Consider the following 12,889-nt stretch of genomic DNA (forward strand, 5'->3'; position numbering starts at 1 on the left):
AAACAAGCAGTGTTTGGGGAAAATAAAAATTTGGGGTTGAACTACTGTATCTAACTTGTATAACATAACATGATCAGTCACCTCTAAATCAAACTCAACTTTAAAAATTGTGCACCCCCTTCTTTCTTTCTGCATCAATAATGCCTTAAAACACGAAGCAACATGAAAAATTTCTACTAATGCAGATATATTCTGAGAAATATGGTGAAAAGGGCATTTTCATAAAGCCATGATGAATGAATCAATGTTAGATGGTTTAAAGCAGTTTAGCCCGTGTTTATTTGATGCCAGGATCCTGCCTATTTGTCATTTTAAATCTATTCACGCAAGCAAGCTGGCTGGGGGAGGCTGAGTCCGTAACAGCTGGTTGAGGAGACGATGCAGCGAGGGGTACAGCATCCGCGGGAGCTGCCTACAATAAGCAATGGTTGCTACGGCAACGGTGGGGTAAATTAGGTGTTAAAGGAGTATCTTGTTATGCACAAAACCGCAAAGCACCAGTAATTATGTTTTCTTAGGAAAGTTCGAGAATAGCAATCCACACATCTACACCGTGATACTTGAACTTCAACATTGTGTATCGTAGTTTTAATAACATGTAATGACAAATGTATACAGTATAAGATGTCCTTACGGTCTCACCTATAAGTTCACATTTCTATCATTTACAGTAAATTAGAAAATGTAAAGTATGAAATGCTGCATATTTGTAACACTTTTCCCAGCATTTGAAGGATAGCCCCAGTGTCCTGGGTGGAATTTAGAGACAGAATGATGATTTGAAAGGAGGCTTATTCAGCTGTAACAACCCGATGAGGACTTCAGTCTCAGGTGGTGGTGGAAGTACGCAGTCGGTCTCTGAGCAGAGGTTGTTTTCGCTATTTATAAGCTCCATTGCCTCTAACAAAAATCATTTGCACAAGTGCATTTGCATATACGTTTATTTTGTATATACAGTATATCTGAGTTACAGAGAAAAATCCTCATTTTAGAATACAAATACAACATTGTACAGTGGTTCCCTTACAGAAAACCTGTGTGCAAACAGTAATCATGTAACATGGTTTTAAAAGATTTTCGTGTGAATCCAATGTAAAACCCCATGGGATTGCATGTGAAATATGGTGATGTAATCCATATCATGTTGTGTCATTTCCAAAATAATTTTTTTATGTTTTTGCACATGAAATATGTGGTTTGTCTGTAAGGGTTTCCGACAGACTTTGTCAGTTTCAAAATGGCTCACAATAACTATGCACAGGCTTACATTGTTAACAGAGATGAAGATTGAGTGTTCTACATAGAGAACATGAAGAATACAAAAAAGTAAAAAGCATAGTCTGGATATATAAAGCATATCATATTTAATATTTAAGAACAAATTTATGAAATGCAAAATGTGACCCAGCCTGTAAAAACCAAGGGGCAACCCTCCGATCTCTCTCATAAATGCAATACTGAAGTGACTTAAAGGGATAGTTCACCCAAAAATCAAAATTCTTAAAAGTCATCATTTTCTCATTCTCATGTCGTTCTAAACCTGTATTTATAATTGAAAATTGAGAAAATGAGTTTTCATTTTTGGGTGAACTATCCCTTTAAACTGCAAGTCATTGACTGGTTACTAGAAACCGGCTCCAAAAGGGGATCAATCCTATAGACCCCACCCCCCTATTTTAAAATAACCTATTTTATAATGCCTGGAACAAGAAGTGTTTTGGTCTATATAGCTAATTTTTTCTTTCATGACAACTATGAAGGTGGGGGGGTTGGAACTCATCCGTTTGATTATATTAAGCCTTAAGCCGGGCTTCACACCACAGGATTTTGCTGTCAAAACCCTCAAATTGCGACCAAATCAGTCGCCGAAGCTCCTTAAAGGGACACTCCACTTTTTTGAAAACGTGCTCACTCTCCAGCTCCCCTAGAGTCAAACCCCCGATTTCCACCATCTTGGAATCCATTCAGCCGATCCCCGGGTCCGGCGGTACCACTTAGCTTAGCATAATCCATTGGATCTGATTAGACCATTTAGCATTGCTATTTTTCCTATTTAAAACTTGACTCTTCTGTAGTTACATCGTGTACCAAGACCGACGGAAAATTAAAAGTTGTGATTTTCTAGGCAGATATGGCTAGGACTATACTCTCTTTCTGGCGTAATAATCAAGGACTTTGCTGATGTAACATGGCTGCAGCAGGCGCAGCGACACCACGCACTGCCTGAAAATAGTCCCCTTGGTTACTTTCAATAGCAGGGGACTTTTTCAAGCGCTACGCAACATCACCACGCCCGCTGCAGCCTAAAAGTGCTAGCGCCAGACCCGGAGATCAACTGAATGGACTCCAAAACGGCAAAAAATCAAATGTTCAACTCTAGGGGAGCCGGAAAATGAGCACACTTAAAAAAAGTGGAGTGTCCCCTTTAAGTATAAGCAAGTCAGCAACGTGATCCGAAACCTTGTCTCGAGCTATCACAGACACTATGATATTATCCCCACATGATCTCGTAATATGAGCAACACAATAATAAGTTGTAACTAATCCAACCAATCACAATGCAGATGGTATAAACAGACAAGTGAAGGGCAAGTTGATCGTCCAATCATGAAGTAATGGCCTGATTATTGTAATTTTCGTGAGAATTTTGGTGAGAAAACATATTTTCGCTGATGATCGGATTGAGAACTGCTCTTTATCGTGTGTTTTGCACCTCGTCAGCGCTGGTTTGTGTAAGCATGCCATAGTGTATTTATGTCAAGACGACGACAGATGTACAATCTATGGTGAAAACGCAGCTAAAGTCATTTTTGTGATTTACTGTTTTCTACATAAAAATCATTCTATATAATGTGCAAGTACATTTAAAAACAAGCAATAAACCTTGATATATTTAATATTAACTAAGTAAGATTATGTTAAAAATTGTTAAAAATTGAAAAATTGATAAGTGAAATCAATCTTTGATGTTTCTAATCTCATAGGTACTGGAGATAGCCTGGATTTTACAGAGAGGGTCTCACATTTTTAACACAAAAGATAAATAAATTGGCAGTTTGTGAACATGTCACAAGTGATGGCAAAATCGTGGCCAGATTTGTGCAGTGTTCACCCAGCGTTAGTTTTATAAAATATTCTGTCGAGAGCCTCTCCAGGTGGCATGAAAATAGTCGAGTGCTGTGGGTGAAAAGGATGCTTATCTGCAGAACAGCACCACTATCATTAACCTGTCATATTCATTGTTTCTGGAGTTTTGTGAAGTATCACCTTTCCATTCCAGAAAAGATCACGCTGATATTATGCTGTGCTCCCAACTTTTGGAGGTCGTTCGTGACGGTATATGAAATGTGAGGATTTTTTTAGGCCCTGCAGGGAAGGTCATCCGATTTCAGCTGGTGGATTGGCCTATCACGAACCTCCTCTGGACTAACACACCGAAGTTTTTGCAGAGGAGAATGTTTAGCATTCTGCTCTATGTAATGTACCAGCGAGTTGATACTGCAGTCACAATTCCATGGGTTGTCAAAGAGAGACACCTCCTTCAATCCTGAATCAAATCATAGATGTGATGAACATCACTAATAGATATAAAAAAAACTTCATTCTTAAATATTGGATAAATATGATTAAAAAAATGTGTACTTTGAATGTTGCTTTGGATGCATAAATCTAAATGTAAACTTATGGTTGGATTAATGATGTTCTTACCTTGCATGTTAGCAAGCATGTTGCCATCAATGGTATGAAGTTGATTTCCACTCAAGCCCAGGTGAGTAAGTTTAGGCGTGTGGCGAAACACATCAGCTGGCAGGCTCGCAATCAGATTTTTTCTTATATAGAGTCGCTGCAGGTTGGAAAGTCCATCTAGCATAGATGGAGCAAGCGTGGAGAGCAAATTGTTGTCCAGCACCAACATCTCAAGGCCACTCAGCGGCGCAAAGGTCCCAGCCTGAATGTTCTTCAGTTTGTTGTTGTCCAAGTTGAGAAACAGCAGCTCTTCAAGTCCCACGAAGGCTTTTGGTGAGATCCTCTGGATGCGGTTCAGGGCTAAGTCCAGGACCTTTAAGGCAATCAGAGGCTTGAATGCATTTGGTGGGAGAGCTGTGAGGGAGTTCAAGGGAAGATCGAGATCCGAGAGATTCCTCATGCCGAAAAACATAGTGGGTTTTAGGCTAGCTATCTGGTTCTGGCCCAGCATGAGAAAGCGAAGGTTCAGAAGGTCTTTGAAGCCCTTTATTGGGAGTTTGGACATTTGGTTTCCTTGCAGATTCAGAAGCATTAGTCGTTGCGCACCGGCGAATGCTTGAGGGTGTATTGACTTAATTGAATTTCGTTCCAAGGTTACGCTCTCGATTTTTGGAACAGAGGTTAGAAAGTTGGCTGGGAGGTCATTTAGTACATTTTCACCTTGAAAACAAAGAAACAAATTGACTTAAATTTCAGGAATTCAACTCTTTACATTTGTCAAATATGTCATATCTAAGCTAAAGTCTCAAAGTAATTCTAGAGGAGCATCAAAGTTAGATTTTTTACTTATTGATTTCAATCTTTGACATGACCTAACTCAGTCAATATTTTTAAAAAGTAAGATTATTTTTCCACAGAATGTTCTTTGCATTATGTAAGATCAGTCCCTCCAGAAAAATGCGATTATGCGATCGTATGATTCAACGCATAATCAGCCAAAGTCCGCATATTTATGCGGGTCGCATTTTTTTAAAAACTCCACACTTTCCTAGCATAAATTGCAGATTTCCATGCGCAAAATATGCGGGGCTTGCATGATTTCATAATCCCTGCATTTTTTGTAGCAAAAACCACATATATCTTAGCAGAAAGATGAAAAATGTTGCATTTACTTTACACAAGCGCAGCCATCTCCCTGTTGCCATGGGAACGTTATGAAGTGACGTGATTATCTGACGTGAACATCATTGAAAAGCTGCAAAAGCTGCAAACAGTTTTTGCAAGTTCCCGCAGTTTCATTGCATAAAAGTGCATAAATATTCAGCATATTCCATCGCATTTTTTAAGATCAAGGATTTTTGCCCGTGTTTTTCTGGAAGGACTGTAAGATGGTTTTATGTAGAAATCAAAAATATGTAAATCCGACAAAATCACTTTAGCTGTGTTTTCACAGACTGGGTCACATAGGTAATGCATATGGATGTATAACCCCGAGAGAGGTTTGGATCAGAGCACAGGGTCAAGAGAAATAGTAGCTCATGGAGTAACAATGGAGGTCTATTAATCATTCTGTAGACCTTCTGGTGGAAGTTACCTCCTGCCAAATGCCAGTGCACTGCTCAAACTGTATATCAATCACTGACAAGAGTTACCAGCTGTCCCTGCTGAAAAAACAGCTTGAACCAGCGTAAGGTGCATAGCTGGTCTACATATGTACTGTATGCATAAAGTTACTATAGTGTTGTAGTTACCGTAATAGCATCAATATTCCATTCTTTAGGAAAAAAAATCATCTTTATTCTAACTTTATTCCACTGGTAAGGTTGTATTAAAGTTGTATGTGTTAGCATTAGCTAACATGAACTAACAAAAAATTGCATCTAGTTTTCAGCATTTATTAAAAGTAATTTTAAAGGGCACCTATTGTCCGATTCACGATTTTACATTTCATTTGGTGTGTAAGTGTGTATTAGTACATGTTAACAATATGCAAAAGATGCATACCCCAAAGTAAACAATGAAGGGAGTTATTGTTTCCAACGTAAAATCAGGTGTTAACTTACAGGCTGAGTCCGAAGCGGGAGGATTTATGATAATTGCGGCCTTTTTAGCATTGCAATGTGCCCGAATCTTTCAAACATGGTAAGGGGCATCACGTTTCCGGCTGACATCAGAGGTATTCAGGCCAATGACCATGTACAGATTAGCTGGCCAATCAGGGACATAGCGCATTTCCAAATGATAAGTTTTGTACCAAATCAGTACGTTTCAGGAAGAGAGTGAAATCTGGAGCCACAAAAATGTACGGTTTGTTGAAAATAATGTGTTTTTTGAACCATAAACCATGCAAAAACATTGTATTATACCAAATACACAACAAAACGTTGTTTTTAGCAATGAAATTGGTGCATTTTAATACAATCCTCTATGTTAGTTTATATGGGTGTACGAAAATATTCATACATGTGAGTACCATGATATTTTGTTTTCCAAAACGGTATTGAGAACATTCTAATAGCGATATTTAAAACACATTTTAATTTGTGGCGGTTGTTTTGTTTGGCTTTTACATCTTTCTGAATTTAAAGATGGTGTGGGTAAATTTTAGCGGCATCTTGTGGTAAGATTGCGAATTGCAACCAACAGCTCACCACTCATTTAAAGCTCCTGTTCTGTCTGTGATTTTGAAGCTTTGATTGTGTTTATAGTGGGCAATATAACATGTGTTCATGTTTCACGTGTAAAAAAACGCGGTATTTTTCACACAATTTACTTATCTGTATAGCGCTGTTTTCACTGCCCTCAAAACAGGCTGATGTCTTCCTTGTTATGTGAAGTCCTCCTTCAGAAATACGTATCGAGTTCTGATTGTGTAGTTTGTTTAGTGTGCTGTGATTCGATAGTAGCTTAACTTAGCAGAGCCGTTTGAGCCAAGCTGGTGACTGACGTATTCCTGTGGGCGGAGTTTAGTCAACAAACTGTTTTACTGACGTCATTAAAGCAGGAAATAGAGGAATGTAGTCCAAACCGGCCGTTGGTTGTAGGCTTTTAAAGAGGAATTTTATTGAAGAAAATATATCGCCTGGGAGTGAACTTTGGCGCTTTATCATTTTACATGTATTATTTATGCTATTATAGCAACATTACACACTAACTAGGGTTTAAAAAATGGTATCAGGAACAATGTGACCTTTAAAACCCATATGGTAGGCACTACAGGACAAACATGTCTTCGTCTGAGAAAACGTTGGTGCGAAACACGGTCTAGAACAGTTTGTCCATTTAGGGCTACTTTAGAAAGATGGCGGTGACTTCAATGTAAGGGGACCTGCGGTGTATGTAGGTAAAGGGTCTCATTCTGAGATAATAAAAACAATATAGTTCACAATGTAAGGTCTTTATACACCACTGATAATATAGAATCAGTGTTGGGGAAAGTTACTTTTAAAAGTAATGCATTACAATATTCCCAAAAAAGTAACTAATTAGGTTACTTAGTTACTTTTCATGGAAAGTAATACTCACATTACTTTTAAGTAACTTTTACTTTTTCTTACTTGGCTTGATCTTTTTCAGGCCTTGCAGGTTTTTTATGACTGATAAGTTCTGCATACAGAAACTGCATATTTCCATTGCAAAAATGTCAAGCTCTGGCCTGCCATCTCCGTTTCTGACTCAAACTGTTGCGCTCAAGTGCGCATGCGTAGAGTGCGTAATTCTACGTTCAGATTTATTCAGTACATTATTATTTTTTTAAAATCTAATTAATTAAACTGAAATGTAACTCGCATTAATTTTATAAAAAAGTAACTCAAATTAATGTGTAAATTTATAATGTGATGCTTTACTTTACTTGTTACTTCAGAAAAGTAATATTATTTTGTAATGCACGTTACTTGTAATGCGTTACCCCCAACACTGAATAAATGTATATTATATTGAATTTCTGTCAAGAGATCCTTTTAAAAGTTACACAATGCACAATGCACTTAAATAGGAAATAGCCCAATATATCATCCCACGTTACAATACGAAGAGAATCGCAACATATTGCATCGCAACGCCTGTATCATAATACGCATCATATCACGATTACACAGCCCTATTAGTTTATTGTGAATTAAACAAATGTTGTAGAACTGTTCATTGTTAATTCGTGTTAGCTAATATTTACAAATACAACCTTATTGTAAAGTGTAATTTTAATTAATATTTACTGCGAAATTAATTCCTCCGCTCACCCATTTTTAGGATCCATGAGTCCAGTGGGAATTCGGGTGGGATGGTCTCGAGTCCTCTCTTCTCACAGTTGACTTCAGTCCGTTCTGTACTGGATTTCTGAGTGCATTTACAAAGGCTGGGGCAGTTTTCTACCGCCTCAGCAACCCACAGCCACAATACTGCTGCTAAACCTGCTACCAGCTTCATGACCCTGAAAAAACGCAGACCCTTAGCACCCAGGCAGAGATTTAATTATGCAAAGTTAATCATGAGGGACAATTATAATCCTACTGAAAAAAGCAGTAGGGGTATTAAAATAAAGCCTACATACTGCCTCAAAATGTTAAGCACTGGACATAAAATGTATGTTAACTACAAATTACTCATGCAGGCTTACCTTATAGATGCTTTTAATGGGACTTCAGTGTTAAGATTCAATGCTGGTTTTTAAAGCAAAGCCAATAGCTGCTCTGTGCTCGGATGGAGAGGAGCTGAAATGTTTGCCCTTCTAGCAAAACGTCAGGTCTGCAAAACTCCCAGCACAGCACGTTTGTGCGAAAAATGACATGCACGGATCATGGCAGGTTTCCCTGCCAAACTGAACTCCTGCATCCCCGGAGAGACGTATGTGGGCATGTGTTCGCATGGGCGTGCGAAATCACAGGGCACCTTATGTGCGGCTTTGATTGTTTCACTTGGCACGGGTTCGTGGACAGATTGACGTTACTATTGTATCACTAAGCACACATGGTAATATGGCAGATCGACGTGTGGAGGCCCTCCACAGTGCCGTCCAGCTTTGTCACAACCATTCTGCCCCATGAAAGACTGCTGAGCTGATAAGGACGTAGGCCTCATATATCTTTTCTCCCTTGGGCTTTTCTTTCGAGGATTAAAAGACGGCAGTTTCTCGGTTTTCTGCAGAGCATCATAAATGTCAGTCTTACTTACGCAGCTCCGGGACTTTGAAAGAGGGCTGTAGGAAATGCGAAGACCTCCCGAGGTGTGATTATAACTCTTTAAGAATGCCCAAGTTTGACGCGTCTACTCGCTGCGATTTTATCGTGCAATAAAGACGAAAGCTCTTTTAAGGCTCGCCAACAGCAACGCAGTATGCAAGCCATCTGGAGAAGCAATTATAAGTTTTCTATAGCTCCAAGCTTAGAAAAGCTAATACACTCGCTTTAGAAAAAAATTCGAGAAACCCGGACAAAATGATAACAGTCAGAAATTATGTAAACCAGTGTGATTCGGATTAATGGGAATGTGTTGAGATTGCATTGGTTCTTTAACAATTATTCACTTCTGTATCAAGTAAACAAACATCAGAGGCACCTTGGGATGAAACTAAATGAACTGTTAGTTCAACCAACAACAACAACAAATTTTACTCAGCCTTCCAAAACGTATATGAATAACGCTGCGTACACACCAAACATCGGGTTCCTCCCTACTCGGGTGATTTTGTAAAAGTTGAAATCGAGGAGGAATGCTTCTCAAAGCAGGGAGTTCTCTTGATTCATACATTGTTGAAAACATTTGGGAAAATGTACACTATAAAAAAGTTGGTTCAACTTAAAAAAGTAAGTTACCTGGATGCCTTAAAATTGTTAATTGAAAAGAGTTAATTCAACTTAATAATATTCGTTGAAACAAAATTTTTTTACAAATGTAACTTTTTTGAGTCGACTACTATTTTTAAGTTGAACCCAATTTTTTGTAAACAAGAGTATATTTTTAAAGCGTCCATAACACACGCTGTTTCTGCATATCTAATGTTAATCTGGAGTACCTTTAGAGTAGTATTACATCCTTCATATCTCTGAAGAGTCTTTAGTTTTATTAGACTTATAAAAGACAGATTAGCTTTAACAATTCTTTCCGATAACGTACAAAAAAATTTGCAAGGAAGAGTTACGAATTGCGGGAGGAGCGAGTCACGAGTCAACACTTTATACAACACTGACTGGATTCACCACGTTCACTCCTATTTCCAACATAACAAAGAAGTCTTACTTACTGCATGCAATTCATGATCCGGTTGGGACTTTCAATGAAATCCAGCGTTAAACAAACACACACGCAAAACTTAGCTGCTACCCGGATAAACAAACTATACCCATTATATTCCATAATGTTGGCTTTCTTTTTCTTACAACCAAAAACACACTTTTTCTTTCATGCCATTGTTGAGTCTTGATATAAAACAAAGTTGTCGCGTGAAGTGATGCCTGTAACTTAGCGTCCTTGGTTCTCGCTCTCACGCTAATTGACGTGTGGGCGTGATTTTTTGGGGGGAAGTGCCCATAAAAAGAAGTGATACATATAGCTTACACCTGAAACGTCATATTCGAAAAAACTTTCCGAAACTTGTACGAACCCTGGCGAAGTGCATTCGGCACAGAAATACTCTATCCAGTGTCACAAGGTTTCGTAATATAGTCACATACTTTTTTTTCAATTCTTTTTTCGTGATATTATCACGAATTTCCGAGTTCTTTCGCGATCGTATAACGAATTCCTGTTTTCGTGTGATTATCACGTATTGGTTACTTAACTGCTTTTTCTTATTTTTAAACCATTCTTGCTTCGGTTTAGGGTTAGATTTGGTGCTTGCATTAGAATGTCACTTTGTATATTGGTTTATACTATTTTTAGTATAAAAATAGCCTGGCGTTAGGGTTAGAGTTGGGTTTGGGTAGGGATGTCATTTTATGTAAATCTAACCCTAAACCGACGCGACAATGGTAAGAAAATAGGACAAAACAGTTGAGTAACCAATACGTGATAATCACACGACAACTGGAATTCGTTATACGATCACGAAAAAACTCGGAAATTCGTGATAATATCACGAAAAAGAATCGTGAGACTGGGCTGGAAATACTGTGTAACACGTCCAACTGCTTTGTTTGACATTTTGCATTTGTTTAGCATGAGGAAACCAACTCTTAAAGGGACACTTCACTCATTTTCATTAAGCTTTGTATAGTTAGAACCCCAGTCATGTTTTTGAATGGTCATGCATCATTCCCTCAGTTTCCCCTGAGACAGGAGAAATACAGATTTCAGTGTTGCACTTCCTTCTTTCAATGATGTAAAAATCATCATATTGCATCATTGAAAGAAGGAAGTCCAATATCTTTGTTGAGTGGGTGAGACTACAAACACCCCTTTTCTTGGTCAAATAGGCACCAAATTTAAAATGTATGTTACATTTTGACTACAAATATGACACACTTTCAATAAAGATTAATGTTTCTACGGGTGAAATGCTCCTTTAAACTGTGTTAATAAATCAGAATGAATAAAATGCTGTTGAACCCCCGCTTTAAACATTTTGAGTATATAGCATAGACTGTAAAAAAATATGGACGTCGTGTCCGTGACGTCACCCATAGGTTTGTTAAGAGCTTTTTTGAACCCGACGTGGTGCCTGCCATCGCCAACCACGCGTTACCGCACATCACCCGCGGATAACCGAAAATGGGTAAAGAGTTGGGACGTGGGTGAAGCTCAGGTGGCTGGTTGTTGAAACCACTCCCGACTAGGTCGACGGTGACAGCAGTGGCAGTTTACCCGTCACTCATTTTGCCACGCCCTTAATTATGCAGAACTTTTAGGCTTAATATAATTTAAACGGATGAACTACAAAAATATTTAACCCCTCACAGTTGTGATAAAGAGCAAAATTAGCTATTCTAATTAGCTTTTACTGTAAAGTTGGCCATTTTAACATGGGGGTCTATGGGAACACACTTCATTTTGGAGGCAGCCTCTAGCGGCCAGTCGATGAATTGCAGTTTAAGTCACTTCCGTATTGGCTTCATCAGAGAGATCGGAAGGTTGCCCCTTGGAGTGATCATGACTAATCCATTAAAAACTATTTCATGCTTGCTTCCACTGTTTATAAAACAGCCAAACATACACATATATCTTTCGACATCGGTGAATTCCCCTCCCTTCAGCCGCATGCACCGTTGCAAAATAAACCTGCAATTCATTTCTCAACACAAAACAATGCTGCTTTGCTATCATGCTTATGGTACCAAAAACTAAGCATTTATTTCTACAGCACCAATACCAGCATCCTTTGATCGCCTTCTAATAGACACATTTATATCATTTCCCATGCAGTAATGGAAGTGATTGACCTCAGCATGATGCAAATAAAAACACAGGCTTCAGATGAAGGCACAATCCCATATTGCTGCAGAGGTCACATGCGGTCTCAGTTTTATATGCCTCCCTCTTTCTAAAGCCTGTGAGCTCTAGGCACTTTTTAAATTGCCTACCTTGCCCTGTATGAGAGAAAACAATGGGTAACTTTTTATATCAGCCCCGGAAGAGTTATGATAAATGTACTCTGCTCAGGAGAGCATGTCGCCTCGCCATGTGTAACTATAAAAAAACAATGTTATATTGTTTTTCCTCTGACACAATTCACATGGTATGACAATATGCAGCTGTTTGTTTACATGGTCACAAATATTGTAGAATTATTGTTTGATTTTTTTATTTATTGTTAACATCCACGTTAGCTAAACTAACATCAAAACGCCCCTTAGAAGAATTGAAAAATCTCCCGAAAAATTGACGAAGATCACTTCACATTGATATAGCCTAACAGATGTTTTCTGTAATGAAACACAATTTGGGATGATACTATAACTAATTCAGTTAAATTGCGTAGATTTATGGGTAGTTCATCATTGCATCCAAAATCGCGAACTGTGACAGTGCATACTGAATTAAATGAAGTATATAGCCTACTATGCATTGGTGCACTGTGCATACATTCCAGACAAACTACATCTAGCCTGCATACTAATTCACTTACTTATACTATATGCACTAAAAAAGTACTGTTTTGTTATAGGAGAGTATAAACATTTGAGTGATGGACGTACTAAATCTGATTTTGACTACTATTTAGTACTTATTATTTAGTGCGTATTTAGCAAAAATATTTAGTTAAAAA

The 12,889-nt window shown here is 38.3% G+C and overlaps 1 protein-coding gene across 1 annotated transcript; it reads right to left on the reverse strand.

The window, feature by feature from the left end:
- Positions 1 to 3,000: 3,000 nt before the first annotated feature.
- Positions 3,001 to 9,319, reverse strand: LOC129428953 (uncharacterized). The gene is made up of 4 exons (XM_055185360.2): positions 8,306 to 9,319; positions 7,929 to 8,119; positions 3,709 to 4,407; positions 3,001 to 3,547 (listed from the first exon to the last, which is right to left on the reverse strand). Exons 2-4 carry the CDS (start codon positions 8,113 to 8,115, stop codon positions 3,360 to 3,362), a joined length of 1,074 nt encoding a protein of 357 aa, XP_055041335.1. The 5' UTR covers positions 8,116 to 8,119; positions 8,306 to 9,319; the 3' UTR covers positions 3,001 to 3,359.
- Between the last annotated feature and the right edge of the window lie 3,570 nt (positions 9,320 to 12,889).

Source organism: Misgurnus anguillicaudatus, chromosome 18 (assembly GCF_027580225.2).
Source record: "Misgurnus anguillicaudatus chromosome 18, ASM2758022v2, whole genome shotgun sequence".
NCBI lineage: Eukaryota > Metazoa > Chordata > Actinopteri > Cypriniformes > Cobitidae > Misgurnus > Misgurnus anguillicaudatus.

Coding starts and splice junctions, on each gene's coding strand:
- LOC129428953 (XM_055185360.2), bottom strand. CDS start 8,115: ATGAAGCTGGTAGCAGGTTTAGCAGCAGTATTGTGGCTGTGGGTTGCT. Junction 4,408..7,928: donor CTCATGGATCCTAAAAATGG/GTGAGCGGAGGA, acceptor TTTGTTTTCAAG/GTGAAAATGTACTAAATGAC. Junction 3,548..3,708: donor CATGCTTGCTAACATGCAAG/GTAAGAACATCA, acceptor GATTTGATTCAG/GATTGAAGGAGGTGTCTCTC.